Raw genomic sequence first — 17,406 nt, 5'->3', positions numbered from 1 at the left:
TTAAGTTCTGTTTATTTGTTTTCTTTCTCTTTAATTCCTTTACTTTTCTCAAGGCTGTAGGTGCACCGTCTTCTTCTTGATCTTTATCCTTTTCCTTAATATTTATTTATTTATTTATTTTTGAGATTTATAAGGTTGTCCTTACTCAACTAGAAGTGCTGACTTTATTCGCTGTCTTGGATCAGATGGGTTTGATTTGGTTGTTTTTGCAGTTGGTTAATCTAGCATGTTTTATGCTGCCATTCTATTCTAGTTAAATGACACTTGGAATGTTTAAGCTGCTTTTTGATGCTTAAGCAATCAACATTAAAGGGCCATTTCAATACAATAGCTTTTTATCTTCCGTTTTAAGGCTTGTATGTTTATGGCTTGAAATTGTTATCTGAGATCTCAGCATTATAATGGCTTTCATTAGTTTTAGCTGAACTGTTGGATAACAATACTTGAACATGAACTTTTGCAGGAGAGTAAAAGTGATCGATACGGGAAAACCATTAATATATTTTCGGTTGCTTCAGGACACTTGTAAGTGAAGAATTTCAATATCAGTTTCTGATTTTCTTTCTATTTATATTTTCCTTTATTTTTTGTTTATCAGATAAGAAAAAGATCTTTATTAAAACAAGAAGAGAGAAATACAGCATGAGGACAAGTAGTATATGCGTTCATTTCGTGGTAGATAAAATAAAAAATAATTGTTAGCAAATTCTTCTAAGAGACCAACCGACTAAGCATAAAACTTCCCCTTGTCAGACTCTAAGTCTTGAACTTTGGGCATACCATGAGCTCTGACATCATTTATGATTCTCAATGTATAGTAACCAAAATGGTGACATAGGCCGGGTGTTAGTTTCACTGCCTTGGGGAAGAAGCAACAACATTTCATAAACAGTTATCTTTAAGAATAAGTACGAAGTATTTGATACTCCCATCCTTCCAAATATCTACCAAAATACATGTTGGTGAAGACTCACTATTTCATGCTAAGAGACATATCTTTACTCCTTAAACCCTTTTTGAACTTTGCTAAAGGACATCTACATATTATATTCTCACTGGTTTCTGCCTCTTTCTCGCTAGAAACCCCTGATAGCTATCACTCATTCTTACTTTGAATTGTGGTTAGATTGTTCACCACTCAGCTTCTATTTTCTGTTCCTCTTTCAGCAGTATATGGTGTGCCTGAAAATCATCAAATTGATGGAGGAAACAAAAGAATCCTCAAGCTCATTTTATCTCTAAAATGTATGCGCAATTCTGGAAACCACTCCTTAAACTGCTTTATAGCCTGTATCCAATGCCTCCCACTCTGTGGGTCTTTGACTCCTTTCGTCATTAAGAATTTTTGACATATACTCCCTCCGTCCCCTTTGCCCCATTAAATTACTTTTTAACTTTTTTATTTGGGTGGAGTTGATGAAAAATAAAATTGGTGGAACCCAAAATAGTGAATGTGAGAGTAAAGTGGTGGAGCCTCAAACGTACAACCCCAAAAGAAAATTAGGGTAAACATAAAGGTACAAAGGGAGTAATAATTTCCAGTAAGGCATTTTTGGGGTCGGAAATATGACACCAACTTTGTTTCCTGTAGTTTTGTGCATTACTTGGCCAACTTCATAGACTAATGGAGTCTGAAGAGGTGTGAGTATTATTGGAAATTGAACTCTTGTAAGTATGATCCTGTGGCTCAAACTTCTATGCCGTGAATTGGAAATATGCCTTTACAAAAAATTAAATGAATGTATGAATTGTGATGGTATGAAATTAAAGTTTTTTCTTTCTTTCAAGTGTCACATAACCATATTGCTTAGATTAACCATATTGCTTAGATTAAGAGATATTTCATTAGTTAGAACTAGTTACATCATTACAGAGCAGGAGCTCTTTTTAAAATTTTGGTGTAAGAAAATTTCAAGCCCGTCCTTGGGGAAATCCTGATGGTAAACCATCGAATCCCAAATGGACACTAACTCATTCACTCTCTCCTAAAGAGGTCAATGGTCCAAAGATATACATACAAAGATTACTATTCCTATTCACCACAAGACCCACTTGATGGCCATGCTGTCAAGGAAGTAGATCTCCAAAAAAAAACCTCAGTTACTTAATCTCCTGAGCATATTATCATAGTTTGTGAGCCTTTCTAAACCAGTGGTCTTTCGACATAGAAAAAAGATTCTCAAAGATGTAGAGGGCTATTACGTATTGGCTTTTTTTTTCTTTCTGTAATGATGTTCCTTTCTCTCTTCTGAGTCTAATGGCTTTCCCTCGACCCTTCCACATACTGCTTGTGGTGATAGCAGGAGGGTTTTGTTTATATTTTTTTTTTATTATTGGGCTTGTGGGGCAATGAAAAATAAGTAGGTATACCATTTTGATTTGAGGAATAAGTAGATTTGTTTAAGAATTGTTTGCTGATTTGAAGTCTATACCTAAGAGTTTGAATACTAATTGCTGTTTCCCCTTTCTCACTTCTCATTTACTGGCCAATTCCTCATTACTGATTTTGATCGCTTCTACAAATATGCTTCATGGTTGGAACAAATTTCAGAGTTCAAATTCATCCTATGACTGCTCTGCATTTGCTTTTTTTACTTACTGGTTATGGTGTATTGAGGAAGACATTCGTTAGATTTAATTTTTTTTTTCTGTGGTAAGTAAAAGAATATTGATATCAAACAATCAGATTTACAACCTAAGGTTCATCATAGTGGAGCAAACCATCTAGGATGGACTCCTCATAGTCCTCATCCTATGAGAACCTAAAACAGTAAGGCATAAGAAGCCTTATTACTACACTTTTACACAAAAAGACCCTGTAAGCTATACAACCAACTTTATCTGTGTACTTACCTTTCTACTTATGACCTGACTAATTCTATTTTTTACACAATGACAAATCTTCCGAACTGTATACTCCACTGTCATGATTTTTAATTTCCATAAAGAATTAGTTCTATTTAGCCAAATCATGTAGATGGTGGCGTTTTCTTCCTAAAGCACTACCTTTGTAGTTCCTTCGTATCCAAGTCAGAATTTGCAGAATGTTTCCTGCCTTGCAAACCCCTAACCAGGTCATGATTTATACTCATACACCGAAGGCGAAGGGACAATCACCCAGAATATGAGTATGTGTTTCAGCATCACCTTTGCAAATCAAACGCTCATCGTCGGAGCTAACCCCAAAGAGCCAATCTTTAGTTTGCAATCTTCCATTACATGTCAACCAAGTCGCAAACTGATGTTTTGGTAGCACATATCAATTCCAAACAGAATAGGTCCAAGCAATATCTGGATGATCACCCAACATTCTTTTATATTGTTCACAGAGTACTTCTGACTTAAAGACCAACTTTGCATCTGCACAGCATTATTTACCACTTCCCGGGCTTTGCAAATACTTTTCCAAGACCAACTTGCTGCTAAAATTATCCAACCAGTTCTGATTTTTCACATAGTTGCAGGGAATCCATATCACCCAAAGAGTATCCTGCTTCCTAGCAACGTCCCAAACATGTTTTCCCAATGCTTCATAGTTTAATAGGAATGCGTTTCTGATTCCCAAACCCTCGCAATTGCACATCTACTCCTAGTCAACATAACCAGGCTTTAGACTTTCAGCATTCCCATGCCACAAAAAGGCTCTACAACCTGCAAGTTTTTTTTTTTTGGGTAAGATCATTAGTTCTTTTAGTTACAGCTTTAGGAAGGATAAAAATCTGAACCCAGTAACTATGAATAGACATCAGCACTGAATTATTTAGTTGACACCTCCAGCAAATTGTTTTTCAAGGTTTGGTTGATTACACTCCAATATTTATCTACTTTCTTTAAATATTTGGCGATTGGATTGGTTTTTTCATGGGATATTTTCTTTTTATTTTGCTTGTTTCTGAAAAAACAAAATAAATCTGCAGTTGCTAAATCTGAAAGTTGGCGAGTCGCATCTTTTAAATGATGTGTTTTTTCTGATAGTTACTTTTTCTGGGCAAAATTAGTTAGTAATATGTAATACAGTTAGCTGCGAGTCCGGATCCTCTAGAGTTTTGATAAACTCTACAAGGTAGAGTTGTATCTAAGCCATACATTTTAAAATCAATGGCTCATATTAGTGGGAAGGGGAAATCACGGGGTGAATATTGATGAGAAAAAATAGGGTGGATTTTGGAAAGATAATATATGAGCCATTGGTTTTTCATTCAATGGTTGTAGAGTTATTTTAGAACTCTAGAGGATCCAAAACCGTTAGCTGCGGAGTTCCAACCTGATTGTTTTCTCACAAACTAAAGCAGTGAATCATTAGGTGAACAGTTTCCGCATTGGAGCCTTAAATGAATATTTGTTGTATCATGTGTCTATATTGTCTTTCTCATATATTTTGCCTTCTCTTTTTAATTTGGACATTGTCACTTCAGATAGGAATCATATTGTTTTCCTTTCATAACGTTTAATAGTTTTTTTCTTTTTCTTTTTCTTTTTCTTTTTCTTTTTCTTTTTCTTTTTCTTTTACAGATATGAAAGATTTCTCAAAATTATGATATTGAGCGTTCTGAAGAACACTCATCGGCCTGTCAAGTTTTGGTTTATTAAGAACTATTTGTCTCCAAAGTTCAAGGTTAAAAAATTTCTTGTGTTGAGGTTGAATATGTTTGGAAGTCTATATAATTTAGTATTCATACTTAATATTTTATGTGACAGGATGTCATTCCACTTATGGCACAAGAATATGGATTTGATTATGAACTGATAACTTACAAGTGGCCTACATGGTTGCATAAACAAACAGAAAAGCAACGGATTATTTGGGCTTATAAAATCTTGTTTCTTGATGTAATATTTCCCCTGTCACTTGACAAGGTAAATAGCTTGCTTTGTGGTTGGCATCTTTCTCAGTCTTTTAATTATGAGTTTGTGATTGCTTATATTTGAAGGCATACTAATTATATCTGTATCAACCTGCAGGTAATATTTGTTGATGCAGACCAGGTTGTCCGAGCTGACTTGGGTGAGCTTTATGACATGGATATAAAAGGGAGACCTTTAGCATATACACCATTCTGCGATAATAACAAAGATATGGATGGCTATCGATTTTGGAGACAAGTACAATCTCTCGTCTACTCTATATATGCAGTTAGTAGCTTAGTACCACAGTATTTACAATGATAACATGCAACTTTTTGGTACAGGGATTCTGGAAAGAGCACTTACGAGGAAGACCCTATCATATAAGGTGAAATTTGTGCTTAAGCTGCATTTTCAGTTCCTTAGTGTTTTGGAGAATCATCTTGTGTTGTCTCTTGCAGTGCTCTGTATGTCGTAGATCTGGCCAAATTCCGACAAACTGCAGCAGGAGATAATCTTAGAGTAGTATATGAAACTTTGAGCAAGGATCCTAATAGTCTCTCTAATCTGGACCAGGTAGGCCAATTATCTTGATTACTTAATTTTAGGTAGTGTCCTATTTGTTTCCTTTTAAAGTTAGATTATCATGTTAATATCAAAAATAGAATACACTAATTGGAGGATTGTTATAAAAATATACAGAGAAGAGTATTGAATTGTCAGCATTATATACTTTCGACCTTCCCTTTCAACCTAAAAAGTAAAGATGTTTCATCTTATTGAGTTTTATGTTGGCTTTTATTTACTTGGTATACAATATTTTTCTTGTGTGATATAGTTGTGTAGTAAAACATGGATGACTTCAATGATTAACTTGCAGAGGTGACTTTATTAAGAATGGGGTGACATTTTAATCTCAGATTATGAGGTTGTCTCTTGATAGATTTTCATGTTTAAAAAAGACTTTTGACTTGACACAACATTATGAACTTTAATTTAGTGCCTATAGTATCTCTTGACTATTGTTGGAGTGTTGTAGTAACTAGTATGTGTGATATATGTATAAAGCCTTATTGCTCTAATAAGAAGACGTTGTTACCTATTAACTCTTAATCCAGATTTTATTGACAACTCTCACTTGACATCAAATGAACACTTTTAAGGGAAAGACATATCTCACTATATCCATTGTGGCATGGGTGTACATGTTTATATGCGTTAAACTGACCATATTTGCCAATATTTCAGGATCTTCCTAACTATGCACAACATACAGTTCCGATATTTTCTCTCCCACAAGAATGGCTCTGGTGTGAGTCATGGTGCGGGAATTCTACAAAACCCAAGGCAAAAACCATTGACCTGTGCAACAATCCAATGACTAAAGAACCCAAGCTTCAGGTATCATCATTGACTTGTGAGGTTATTGTTATATTTTTGGAAATTTCCTGTTATAGTTTTCATATTTCACCTCCTTATACACTCAGGGTGCTAGAAGAATTATAGCCGAGTGGGTTGATCTTGATCAAGAGGCAAGACTATTCACTGCTAAAGTATTAAATGAAGAAATGGATCCTGTTGAGTTTACACCACCATCTCTTCAATCCGAGAGTCTGAAAACTGGTGAAGACATTGACTTGGAGTCCAAGGCAGAACTGTGAACAGTTTTTTTGGCGGTCTTATGGGTTATGAGAACGGCGTAATACTGATCACTGATGTCTTCAATTTCTGCTGGTAAAGATAAAGATAAAGATTCTACACTGCACATCAAGGAATCTATATTAAGCAACCCTTCACTGTCCAGCTGTGACTAAATAACATTGGATACCTAGGTTAGTGGCTACTACTCCGTACACGATAACCAAAGTTACAATTGTTACAAAATCTCATTGAGAACTTGAGCTATATTTCAAGCAGAGACATTTTTGTAGGAATACTTATAGAGGTAGATTCTTTCATGTAGTTCAACAGTTGACAATAGTAGGATATACATGATGTATTGACGTATAATTACGAAACTAGCTTTCTGTCGTTGGTAGGATTCCTACCTTGCTATAACAGGTTCTTGGAGGATAAAACATAATTCGAGTAAATTGAATAATAATAGCGTAGGATCCCCCGAAGTGGCTGATCCTTTGCCTGATTCAGTCACGTTAGATGATAGCTATAGAAAACAAAGGTAACAGATACAAGCAAAGCATAACCTCGTCATTATACTCCGTTCTCTATATAACAATACGTACGACATCACTTAATTTGTGTCAAGTTTTTGCAGCAACATGGAACTCTGTTGTTTCTACAAAATGCTAACAAAATTCAATTCCACATACTGGGAAATCATGAATTCTTTTAAGAGTTTAACAGAATACTCATTTAGCATTGCTATCGCGTTAGTTGTCATTGCTGGTATCGCTATCATCACATTCTTTGGCAAATGGAAACCAAAAGGTATTTATATAATCATATGCTCATGCAGATACTCACAGCAGAGAAAGACAACCTTAGGATTAGGAGTTGCAATAAGTTTTGTTCTAATACAAGCATCAATTAGTTAATTTGTTATGCTGCTTTTCCTAAGGTTGCTTAAACCCGAAGAAATTCAAGGAATTCAAGCTCGTGAAGAGAACAAAAGTGAGTCACAACACTGACAGATTTCGATTTGCACTTGCCACGCCGGAATCTACAATAGGTCTTCCTGTTGGCCAATACATCAGATGCAGGTCAGCCCCTCCTAACTCCTAAGATATTCACTGTAAAATGTATCTAATGATGCGTAGTTGGCGCGCAGTATCTAATGATGCGTTTTGACAGTTCAGGGGAAAGGATAGTGACGGTGAAGAAGTTGTCCGGCCCTATACTCCAATAACTTTGGACTCAAATATAGGCTACTTTGAACTACTTGTTAAGGTATCAACTATGAAGAATCAAGTAGTTTACAAGAAAGTAGCGAGTAATGACCATTGACCAGTACGTTATAAAATGATCCTTTGTTAGAAGCATGTTGGTAAAATTGTCTCTTCAAAAGCATTAATTGGCTACTCAACTTTTAACTGTTTATTGTTCCTAATATACGCGGGAGGGATTTGGTTGATCATGATTTGACTAGCTGTAGTTTGGTTGTTTGAAGAGTGAACCTTATTCATTTATTTCCAGATGTATCCCCAAGGACGAATGTCTCACCATTTCAGACAGATGCGAGAGGGTGATTTCCTGCCTGTGATAGGACCTGTGGTAATACTATCATATGATTCTTGTTCTCGAGCTTCGATCTTGTACTATTTTACAGCTTTATCGATCTAGTATAAAATATTATGATTTTGTGTTTTGTGTCTCGTGTCTCGTGTCTTTTTAAGGGACGATTCAGGTATCAACCTGGCCAAGCCAGAGCATTTGGTATGCTTGCTGGAGGTACTGGCATCACTCCTATGTTTCAGGTATTGCTTTGTTTTAACTTTTTTATACTCACTTTTTCAAGGAATCAAAACTATTCTAATAACCTTGTTGGACTTACTTTCTGCTTAGATTACTAGAGCCATAATGGAAAACCCGAAAGACCAGGCAAAAATCCATCTTATTTATGCTAATCATACAGTTGACGACATTCTTCTCAAGGTACATAATTTTTTTCAACAATAATTCTTTCTTCACACTCAAATAAATTTATCCATCCTTATGTTACATTTTTCAGGATGATCTTGATAGCTTTGCCCGCAAATACCCAGAACGATTTAATATCCATTATGTTGTGTCTGAGGTACTGCATCTTGCTTTTATCTCAGTGGGATTAGGATTATCTTTACAAACACCACAAGTGTAAGTAAGTGGGTAACCGTCTGCAATTCATCTTATTTGACAGCCTCCTCTGAACTGGGATTCTGGTGTTGGGCGTATATCCAAGGAAATCATTCAAAAACATTTCCCTAAACCAGCAACTGATGTTATGGTATATCACTTGGTTCATTCTTCCAGTAAACGCCTCTTTTTCTATAACTAATATGCCTTATAGGACAAGTTATTAACAAATCCAACTAGAGATATGTGTAAGAATAACCACCATTATGCTAACAAAAACGCGTTCAACAACCAACAACGCTAAACTTGACTTAATTTAATTTTGTAAATCTTGCACTAATCAGAATTTGTTGGTCTACAATCTGCAATGCATGATATCAGATATTGAGGTGTGGACCACCAGGAATGAACAAGGCCATGGTAGCTTATCTCAATGAACTTGGATACCTACCAGAAACGCTATTTGAATTCTAATCTACTCATCAGATGTACATTAATGTGTCTACAACATTCTAGTTATTTGATACACTATCTAATTATGAACACACTCAAATAATGTCATCGGTTTTATTGCAACTTATCTTTCTATTTCAAATTCTCCTCTAAATTTATGTTACAAAGTATTACTCTGTCAATGAATAATTTCAAACCATTACACATATTTCAATTGTAAGTTGATTCAAAAGAAGTTACATATTTGCAAGTTATGTAGATAAGTGAAAAAAGTAGAGCTGAAAGATGATCAAAAGAAAGATATGATGGATAAACTGCTTCTCCTTGCTGATGAAGTAGTTAAAAATAAAATAGCCAGAGAAGTCAAAGTCCACAGTCCACAGTCCACAGAATCAGTGTATTCAGGTATTGGACTAGGGCTAAGCAACACATGGATACAAAGATTGTTATCAATGTAAGTGGGGCTAAGCAACAAAATGCAACCCCGCACTTAAATGTCAATAATCATTAGTTTGTTGCAACAACTACACCGGATGGGTATCATGCTTATTTTCCAGCCTGCTCAAAGTCCATACCTGAACGTTCTAGACTTGGGCTTTATAGAGCAATTCAATCGTTATAAAACAAGTCTTTTCCCTAAAATATTACTCCTCCGTCCAAACCGGTGCGTAGTTTAAGACACTTGAATTGACTTATTAATTTAATATGTGTTAGTTGCTAGTAGGGTATTTTTCAATATAGTTAGTGAAAAATGTGTAAGGGGTGTGAATTTTTAAACTACTTTTTGTAGGGAGTAAGGGTGTGGGCGAGTTATTAGGTAAGTGTGAGAAATAACATAATATTGGTAATAGTTTTCATTTATAGAAGCGGTGCAAGTATTAAGGGACGGCCAGGAACGGAGGGAGCAAAGAGTTAGTGCATTTTGTTGCCGATGCATTTGATGCGTACAACCTTAGGCTACTTAACTTTACTTGGCTATATCTTTAATAATGTATGGTGGATAGGGGTGTATGTGGATTGAGAAAAGTCCAAAGTTCAATTCAGTCCAGTCCAAACTTGTCAGACTGGATCGAACTTGAAAATTTTTGGGTCGGACTCGGACTCATATTACCGAGTCCAATTATTTTTGGACTGGACTTGGACTTAACCTTTTGGAGTCCAAAAATCCAATTAAGTAGTTTTAAGATTTTATTTATAGATAAACATATGTAATTTAGAAGCTATTGTGAAATACTATGTGATTTTTGGGCCTTTATTTACTATGTTCAACAAAAATCAACAAAATATTACACTCCATCTAAAATGCACAACCCAAAAATATTCGATCAACCTATTTCTCTTTCGTTTTCTCTCGTCGACTCCTTGACTGTGATGGTTGATTATTGAACTTTAATATATTTTACGTAGTAAAATTTCATATTTTTTAAGAACTTTAATATATTTTTTTTGGCTAAGTACGTAGATGTGTAAGACATATTATTTTTTGCAATAATATCTATTGCTTAATGGCTATTTATTTCTCCTTTATAAAAGAGTGACTTGTAGTTATAGGTAAATTATTTTATACCTAATATTTAATACTTATATATTTTATTTTGTGTTAGAAAAGCTACCCCATATAATAGTATTATTTGCTTTTATGTATGAACCGTTTGAGTTTAACTTTTTTTTAAAAAAATTAAAAAAATAATCGAATCGGACTGGATTCGGACTCAAGAAATTTTTTATGGATCGAACTGGATAGGATTCGGAAAAAGTTTGGATCGGACTCGGACTCAATATCCAAGTCCAAAAACTTTTGGATTGGATGTGGACTTGGTAAAATCCAGTCCAGTCCATCCAATTTACACCCCTAATGGTGGATATTTTGAAACTACAAGGTTCTAATGTCTACAAGAACCCCCACAACAAGAAACATCAGATGGAAAGGTAGGGTGTCATGGTCTGAGTGTTTTGACGGATTGTGCTGCGCGCTATATATTGCCTATGGGGCGGGAAGGGTTGTAAGCCTTGTGGGAAAAGTGAATCTCAAGGCCTAGGGCACGAGCGGGTGCTTGATTCAGAATGGGCACTCTTGCCAATTGGCGACAAGGTCGATGATCGATCAGGGCGCTTGTGTGCGCACAACAGGCACAAGCAGGACCAATGACGAGAATGTATCTGTTTTAGGGAGACTTTGTTGCGTCTTGAGAAGCTTAAAATAAACATGCGATATCACAATATCTATAAAGGCTAACAACAACCCAAGTAATTAAGAAAACTAAGGCAACTTTTGATGATGGGTATTAGTCCATACCCCTCATAGAAGTTTATTTTGAATTAGCTTTAAACTTCCAGTGAACGCTAGATTGACAAAAAACATAATAATTATATCTAAAGTGTAGAAAACTATTTGAAAGGTCATAGAAATAAATAGATAAGCAAAATACATGTAAAGGAAGGTTGGATTCTAACATCCTCCCCCACTTAAGTTGTCGACGACCTCTGTTAGGTTATGATACATATGACAATTCATAAATCATGCGGAAAAACCATAAAGCCAGGAAAGCATATTATTTTCACATAATCATTTAGCATAGAATAGATGCATACATGTTGCAGCGTGCCTTCCCTAGCTGCGCCCGAACCGAACAAGAACAAGTCTTTAGGACTCCAAATGTCGTCCCTCCGTAGATAGTCCACAGTACGTCCGGATCCGCATCAAGTTAGACCAACTAGAATCGCCCTTAAGGTTACTAGGAATTTCGGCTAGTGTTTGCAAGTGTATGGCTGATTTTTATTTCAAAAACTTACCCTTTGAATACTTCAATCGTACCTGCAAATAATGACCCTAGGCCCTTATTTATAGAGGTATGGAAAAGGAACTGGAATCCTATTATGATACTAATTAGTTAAACTAGAATCCTAGTAGGACTCTAACTAATTAATTTTATCCTTTTTAGGATTAGGAATTTAATCATCAAACAAATCCTATACAATTTAGGTTTCGTATGTGAACACAAACTCTACACGAGCATGACCCACGAGCGTGCAGGCCATGCCCGCGCACAGCCCACACGGCCGCTAGGCCCACGCGAGGCGCAAGCCCACGCGAGCAGCAGCGCAGCTCGCAGCTCATTGCTGCGCGCGCTGCCATGGCCTGCTGGGCCTGGCCTTGCGCTGGGCCTGGCGTGGCCTTGGCTATTCGTGTGGCGCGCTTGGCTTGCTGGGCGATGGCCTGGCTTCGTGCTGGGCCCTCGTCCGGCAGGCCTCGTCCGATGCTTATTCGTACGATACGCTTCCGATTAAATTCCCGGTTCCGGAATTCATTTCCGATACGAATAATATTTAATATTTCCGATTCCGGAATTAATTTCCGTTTCGAACAAATATTTAATATTTCCGTTTCCGAAATTATTTTCCGATTCCGATAATATTTCTGATTCTGACAATATTTCCGTTTCCGGCAATATTTCCGATTCCGGCAATATTTCCATTTCCGATAATATTTTCCGATACGTATCATGTTTCCATTTCCGGCAACATCTATGATTTGGATAATATTTATATTTCCGATACGATCCATATTTCCGTTTCCGGCAATATCATCGTTTCCGGAGTATTCATTTCTTGCTTGTGACGATCTCAGCTCCCACTGAAACCAAGATCCGTCGATTCCGAATATCCATAGATAGAGTATTTAATGCCATTAAATACTTGATCCGTTTACGTACTATTTGTGTGACCCTACGGGTTCGGTCAAGAGTAAGCTGTGGATTAATATCATTAATTCCACTTGAACTGAAGCGGCCTCTAGCTAGGCATTCAGCTCACTTGATCTCACTGAATTATTAACTTGTTAATTAATACTGAACCGCACTTATTAGACTTAACATAGAATGCATACTTGGACCAAGGGCATTATTTCCTTCAGTCTCCCACTTGTCCTTAGGGACAAGTGTGCATTTCCTAATTCCTTTATCGCTCGATGCTTGCTCTTGAACATAAGGTAAGAGTTGTCATCCTTATTATGTCCAGAGGTGTTTCTCGGTTTCAGAGTTCAACTGATCAAATAAACAGATAATCATAGCCTATGATTCATCCGAGCACGGCCATGCATTTCACAGTTTCTAGCTCTCCGAGTGGCCTTGTACAACTTTTAAGCATCTCATCCCGATTTATGGGAGGACAATCCCAATCTTGCGATCTTGAGATTAGATTTCGTTTGATAGGTGATTGCCTGAGCGTTGCCTTTATAGCCTCCTTTTACGGTGCGACGGTTGGTCAACGTCAAAGCAACCAGTTCTCAAACAAGTAATCTCAAATCACTCAGGTATTGAGGATTTAGTGTCTAATAATTTTGATGAAATTTACTTATGACAGATTTTCATCTCTTACAGTAAAGTTTCATAGGTCTTGTCCGATACTAGTCTTCCCAAAGTAAGTATCTATGCAAATGATTATGACATTGCCATGTCCACATAGTTCAAGAAAGAGAACTACTAGTCATCTTGCATTCTAATCGTCTAACGTTTTCTATGCGTCCAATTTTATAGAAAACTCCGACTAGGGACCATTTTCAACCTTTGACATTCAAGTTCACTTGATAGACATTTCTTAGTCACAGGACTGGTCCTGACAGTCTATCTTGAATATATCGTCAAATTGAAGGGACTCATCATTTAATAAACCACAAATTAAATGGAAAAATGAATTCTCTTCATTTATTGTGAATGATTAACCAATAATGTTTTACAAAGATTTAAACTCTAAAACTTTAAAACATTAAACAAGGACATCAAAGCCATTCTCCAATATGCTTGATTCCCATAGCTGCAGTGTGCGAGTTGTGCTTCGCCTGCGGCAGAGGTTTAGTCAATGGATCTGATATGTTGTCATCAGTTCCAATCTTGCTTATCTCGACTTCTTTTCTTTCAACGAACTCTCGTAGAAGGTGAAATCTACGAAGTACATGCTTGACTCTCTGGTGGTGTCTAGGCTCCTTTGCCTGTGCAATAGCTCCGTTATTATCACAATACAGGGCTATTGGTCCTTTAATGGAGGGGACTACACCAAGTTCACCTATGAACTTCCTTAGCCATATAGCTTCCTTTGCTGCTTCATGTGCAGCAATGTACTCCGCTTCAGTTGTAGAATCCGCAATGGTGCTTTGCTTAGCACTTTTCCAGCTTACTGCACCTCCGTTGAGGCAGAAGACAAACCCAGACTGTGATCTGAAATCATCTTTGTCGGTTTGGAAACTTGCGTCCGTATAGCCTTTAACAATTAATTCATCATCTCCACCATAGACCAGGAAGTCATCTTTGTGCCTTTTCAGGTACTTCAGAATATTCTTGGCAGCAGTCCAATGCGCCTCTCCTGGGTCTGACTGGTATCTGCTCGTAGCACTGAGTGCGTACGCAACATCCGGGCGTGTACATATCATAGCATACATTATTGAACCAATCAATGATGCATATGGAATCCCATTCATTCGTCTACGCTCATCAAGTGTTTTTGGGCACTGAGTCTTGCTTAGAGTTATTCCATGAGACATGGGTAGGTAGCCTCGCTTGGAGTCTGCCATCTTGAACCTATCAAGCACCTTATTGATATAAGTGCTTTGACTAAGTCCAATCATCTTTTTAGATCTATCTCTGTAAATCTTGATGCCCAATATGTACTGTGCTTCTCCTAGATCCTTCATAGAAAAACATTTCCCAAGCCAAATCTTGACAGAGTTCAACATAGGAATGTCATTTCCGATAAGTAATATGTCGTCGACATATAATACTAGGAAAGCAATTTTGCTCCCACTGACCTTCTTGTATACACAAGATTCGTCTGCGTTCTTGATGAAACCAAAGTCACTGACTGCTTCATCAAAACGTATATTCCAGCTCCTGGATGCCTGCTTCAATCCGTAGATTGATTTCTTTAGCTTGCATACCTTTTCAGCATTCTTTGGATCCTCAAAACCTTCAGGCTGTGTCATAAACACAGTTTCTGTTAAAACGCCGTTTAAGAAAGCAGTTTTGACATCCATCTGCCATATTTCGTAATCGTAATATGCAGCGATTGCTAACATTATCCGAATAGACTTCAGCATTGCAACTGGTGAAAAGGTTTCATCGTAATCCACGCCGTGGACTTGCCTGTAACCTTTTGCAACCAATCTAGCTTTGAAAACTTCAAGTTTCCCATCCTTGTCCTTTTTCAGTTTGAAAACCCATTTGCTTCCAATGGCTTGGTAGCCATCTGGCAAATCGACCAAATCCCATACTCGGTTTTCAGACATGGAGTCTAATTCAGATTGCATGGCTTCTTGCCATTGCTTGGAGCTAGGGCTCGTCATAGCTTGTTTGTAAGTCGCAGGTTCATCACTTTCAAGTAATAGAACGTCATAGCTCTCGTTCGTCAAAATACCTAAGTACCTTTCCGGTTGAGATCTATATCTTTGCGATCTACGCGGGGTAACATTTCTAGATTGACCATGATTCTCACCAGATTCTTCTAAAGATCTCTGAGTTTCATCCTAAATGTCATCTTGAGCATTCTCTAGAGTTTGTTGTTCGACTCGAATTTCTTCGAGGTCTACTTTTCTCCCACTTGTCATTTTGGAAATGTGATCTTTCTCCAAAAAGACACCATCTCGAGCAACAAACACCTTGTTCTCAGATGTATTGTAGAAGTAATACCCCTTTGTTTCTTTTGGATAGCCCACAAGGATACATTTGTCAGATTTTGGATGAAGTTTGTCTGAAATTAATCGTTTGCCGTATACTTCACATCCCCAAATCTTAAGAAAAGACACTTTTGGAGGCTTTCCAAACCATAACTCATATGGAGTCTTTTCGACAGCTTTAGACGGAGCTCTATTTATAGTGAGTGCAGCTGTATTTAGTGCATGTCCCCAAAATTCTAATGGAAGTTCGGCCTGACCCATCATTGACCTGACCATGTCTAGCAAGGTTCTGTTCCTCCGTTCCGACACACCGTTCCATTGTGGTGTTCCAGGAGGAGTCAATTCTGATAGAATTCCACATTCTTTCAGATGGTCATCAAATTCATAGCTCAGATATTCACCGCCTCTGTCAGACCGCAGTGCCTTAATCTTCTTGCCTAATTGATTCTCTACTTCACTCTGAAATTCCTTGAATTTGTCAAAGGATTCAGACTTATGCTTCATTAGGTAGACATAACCATATCTACTGAAGTCATCAGTGAAAGTGATAAAGTAGCTGAAACCACCTCTAGCATTTGTACTCATTGGTCCACATACATCTGTATGGATTAAACCCAATAGTTCATTTGCTCTTTCTCCAACTTTAGAGAAAGGTTGCTTTGTCATTTTGCCAAGTAAACATGATTCGCATTTACCATAATCCTCTAAGTCAAATGGTTCTAGATTTCCTTCCTTTTGAAGTCTTTCTAAGCGTTTCAAGTTTATATGGCCTAATCGACAATGCCACAGATAGGTGAGATCTGAATCATCCTTTTGGGCCTTTTTGGTATTTATGTTATAAACTTGTTTGTCGTGATCTAATAAATAAAGTCCATTGACTAATCTAGCAGATCCATAAAACATCTCTTTAAAATAAAACGAACAACTATTGTCTTTTATTAAAAAGGAAAATCCCTTAGCATCTAAGCAAGAAACTGAAATGATGTTTTTAGTAAGACTTGGAACATGGAAACATTCTTCCAGTTCCAAAACTAGCCCGGAGGGCAACGACAAATAATAAGTTCCTACAGCTAATGCAGCAATCCGTGCTCCATTTCCCACTCGTAGGTCGACTTCACCCTTGCTTAACTTTCTACTTCTTCTTAGTCCCTGTGGATTGGAACATAAGTGTGAGCCACAACCTGTATCTAATACCCAAGAAGTTGAATTAGCAAGTATACAGTCTTTTAACGAAAATACCTGAAGATGGAACGACTGTTCCGTTCTTCTGATCTTCCTTTAGCTTCAAGCAATCTCTCTTCCAATGCCCCTTTTTCTTGCAGTAGAAGCATTCAGATTCAGAAGTGGGTTGACTGACCTTCCTCTTTACAGATTTGGCGCCAATTTGCTTAGTTGGGCTGGCCTTGTTTCCACCTTTCTTAGCATTCCTCTTCTCTCCAGATTTCTTGAACTTGCCCCCACGCACCATAAGCACATCTTGCTTATCACTTTTGAGCGTCTTTTCAGCGGTTTTCAGCATACCGTGAAGCTCAGTGAGCGTTTTGTCCAGACTATTCATACTGTAGTTCAGTTTAAACTGATCATACCCGTTATAAAGAGAATGGAGGATGGTGTCTACAGCCATTTCTTGAGAGAATTGCTGATCCAGCCGA

General features: G+C 37.2%; 2 protein-coding genes across 2 annotated transcripts in view; both read left to right on the top strand.

Moving 5' to 3' along the window:
* The window catches only part of LOC110800741 (UDP-glucose:glycoprotein glucosyltransferase), a 33,760-nt gene extending 26,832 nt beyond the window's left edge, over positions 1-6,928 (top strand). The window contains exons 30-37 of the mRNA XM_022006059.2: positions 464-525; positions 4,513-4,615; positions 4,699-4,857; positions 4,963-5,103; positions 5,190-5,233; positions 5,307-5,421; positions 6,094-6,246; positions 6,333-6,928. Of these exons, the coding sequence (XP_021861751.1) occupies positions 464-525; positions 4,513-4,615; positions 4,699-4,857; positions 4,963-5,103; positions 5,190-5,233; positions 5,307-5,421; positions 6,094-6,246; positions 6,333-6,506 (951 nt within the window). The 3' untranslated portion in view covers positions 6,507-6,928. The remainder of the gene's footprint in view (positions 1-463; positions 526-4,512; positions 4,616-4,698; positions 4,858-4,962; positions 5,104-5,189; positions 5,234-5,306; positions 5,422-6,093; positions 6,247-6,332) is intronic.
* A 50-nt stretch (positions 6,929-6,978) lies between these two features.
* On the top strand, positions 6,979-9,325 carry LOC110800740 (NADH--cytochrome b5 reductase 1). The gene is made up of 9 exons (XM_022006056.2): positions 6,979-7,293; positions 7,424-7,565; positions 7,662-7,752; positions 7,999-8,076; positions 8,199-8,279; positions 8,368-8,457; positions 8,534-8,599; positions 8,702-8,788; positions 9,019-9,325. Exons 1-9 carry the CDS (start codon positions 7,125-7,127, stop codon positions 9,109-9,111), a joined length of 897 nt encoding a protein of 298 aa, XP_021861748.1. The 5' UTR covers positions 6,979-7,124; the 3' UTR covers positions 9,112-9,325.
* Positions 9,326-17,406: the final 8,081 nt, after the last annotated feature.

Source organism: Spinacia oleracea, chromosome 4 (genome assembly GCF_020520425.1).
Source record: "Spinacia oleracea cultivar Varoflay chromosome 4, BTI_SOV_V1, whole genome shotgun sequence".
NCBI classification, from domain to species: Eukaryota; Viridiplantae; Streptophyta; class Magnoliopsida; order Caryophyllales; family Amaranthaceae; genus Spinacia; species Spinacia oleracea.
This window is presented reverse-complemented; position numbering and strand designations above follow the sequence as displayed.

Excerpts from the sequence above, each read along its gene's own strand:
- LOC110800740 (XM_022006056.2), top strand. The coding sequence starts at position 7,125 with ATGGAACTCTGTTGTTTCTACAAAATGCTAACAAAATTCAATTCCACA. Across the intron at positions 8,280-8,367 it reads GCATCACTCCTATGTTTCAG|ATTACTAGAGCCATAATGGA; the intron begins GTATTGCTTTGT and ends CTTTCTGCTTAG. Across the intron at positions 8,600-8,701 it reads TCCATTATGTTGTGTCTGAG|CCTCCTCTGAACTGGGATTC; the intron begins GTACTGCATCTT and ends CTTATTTGACAG.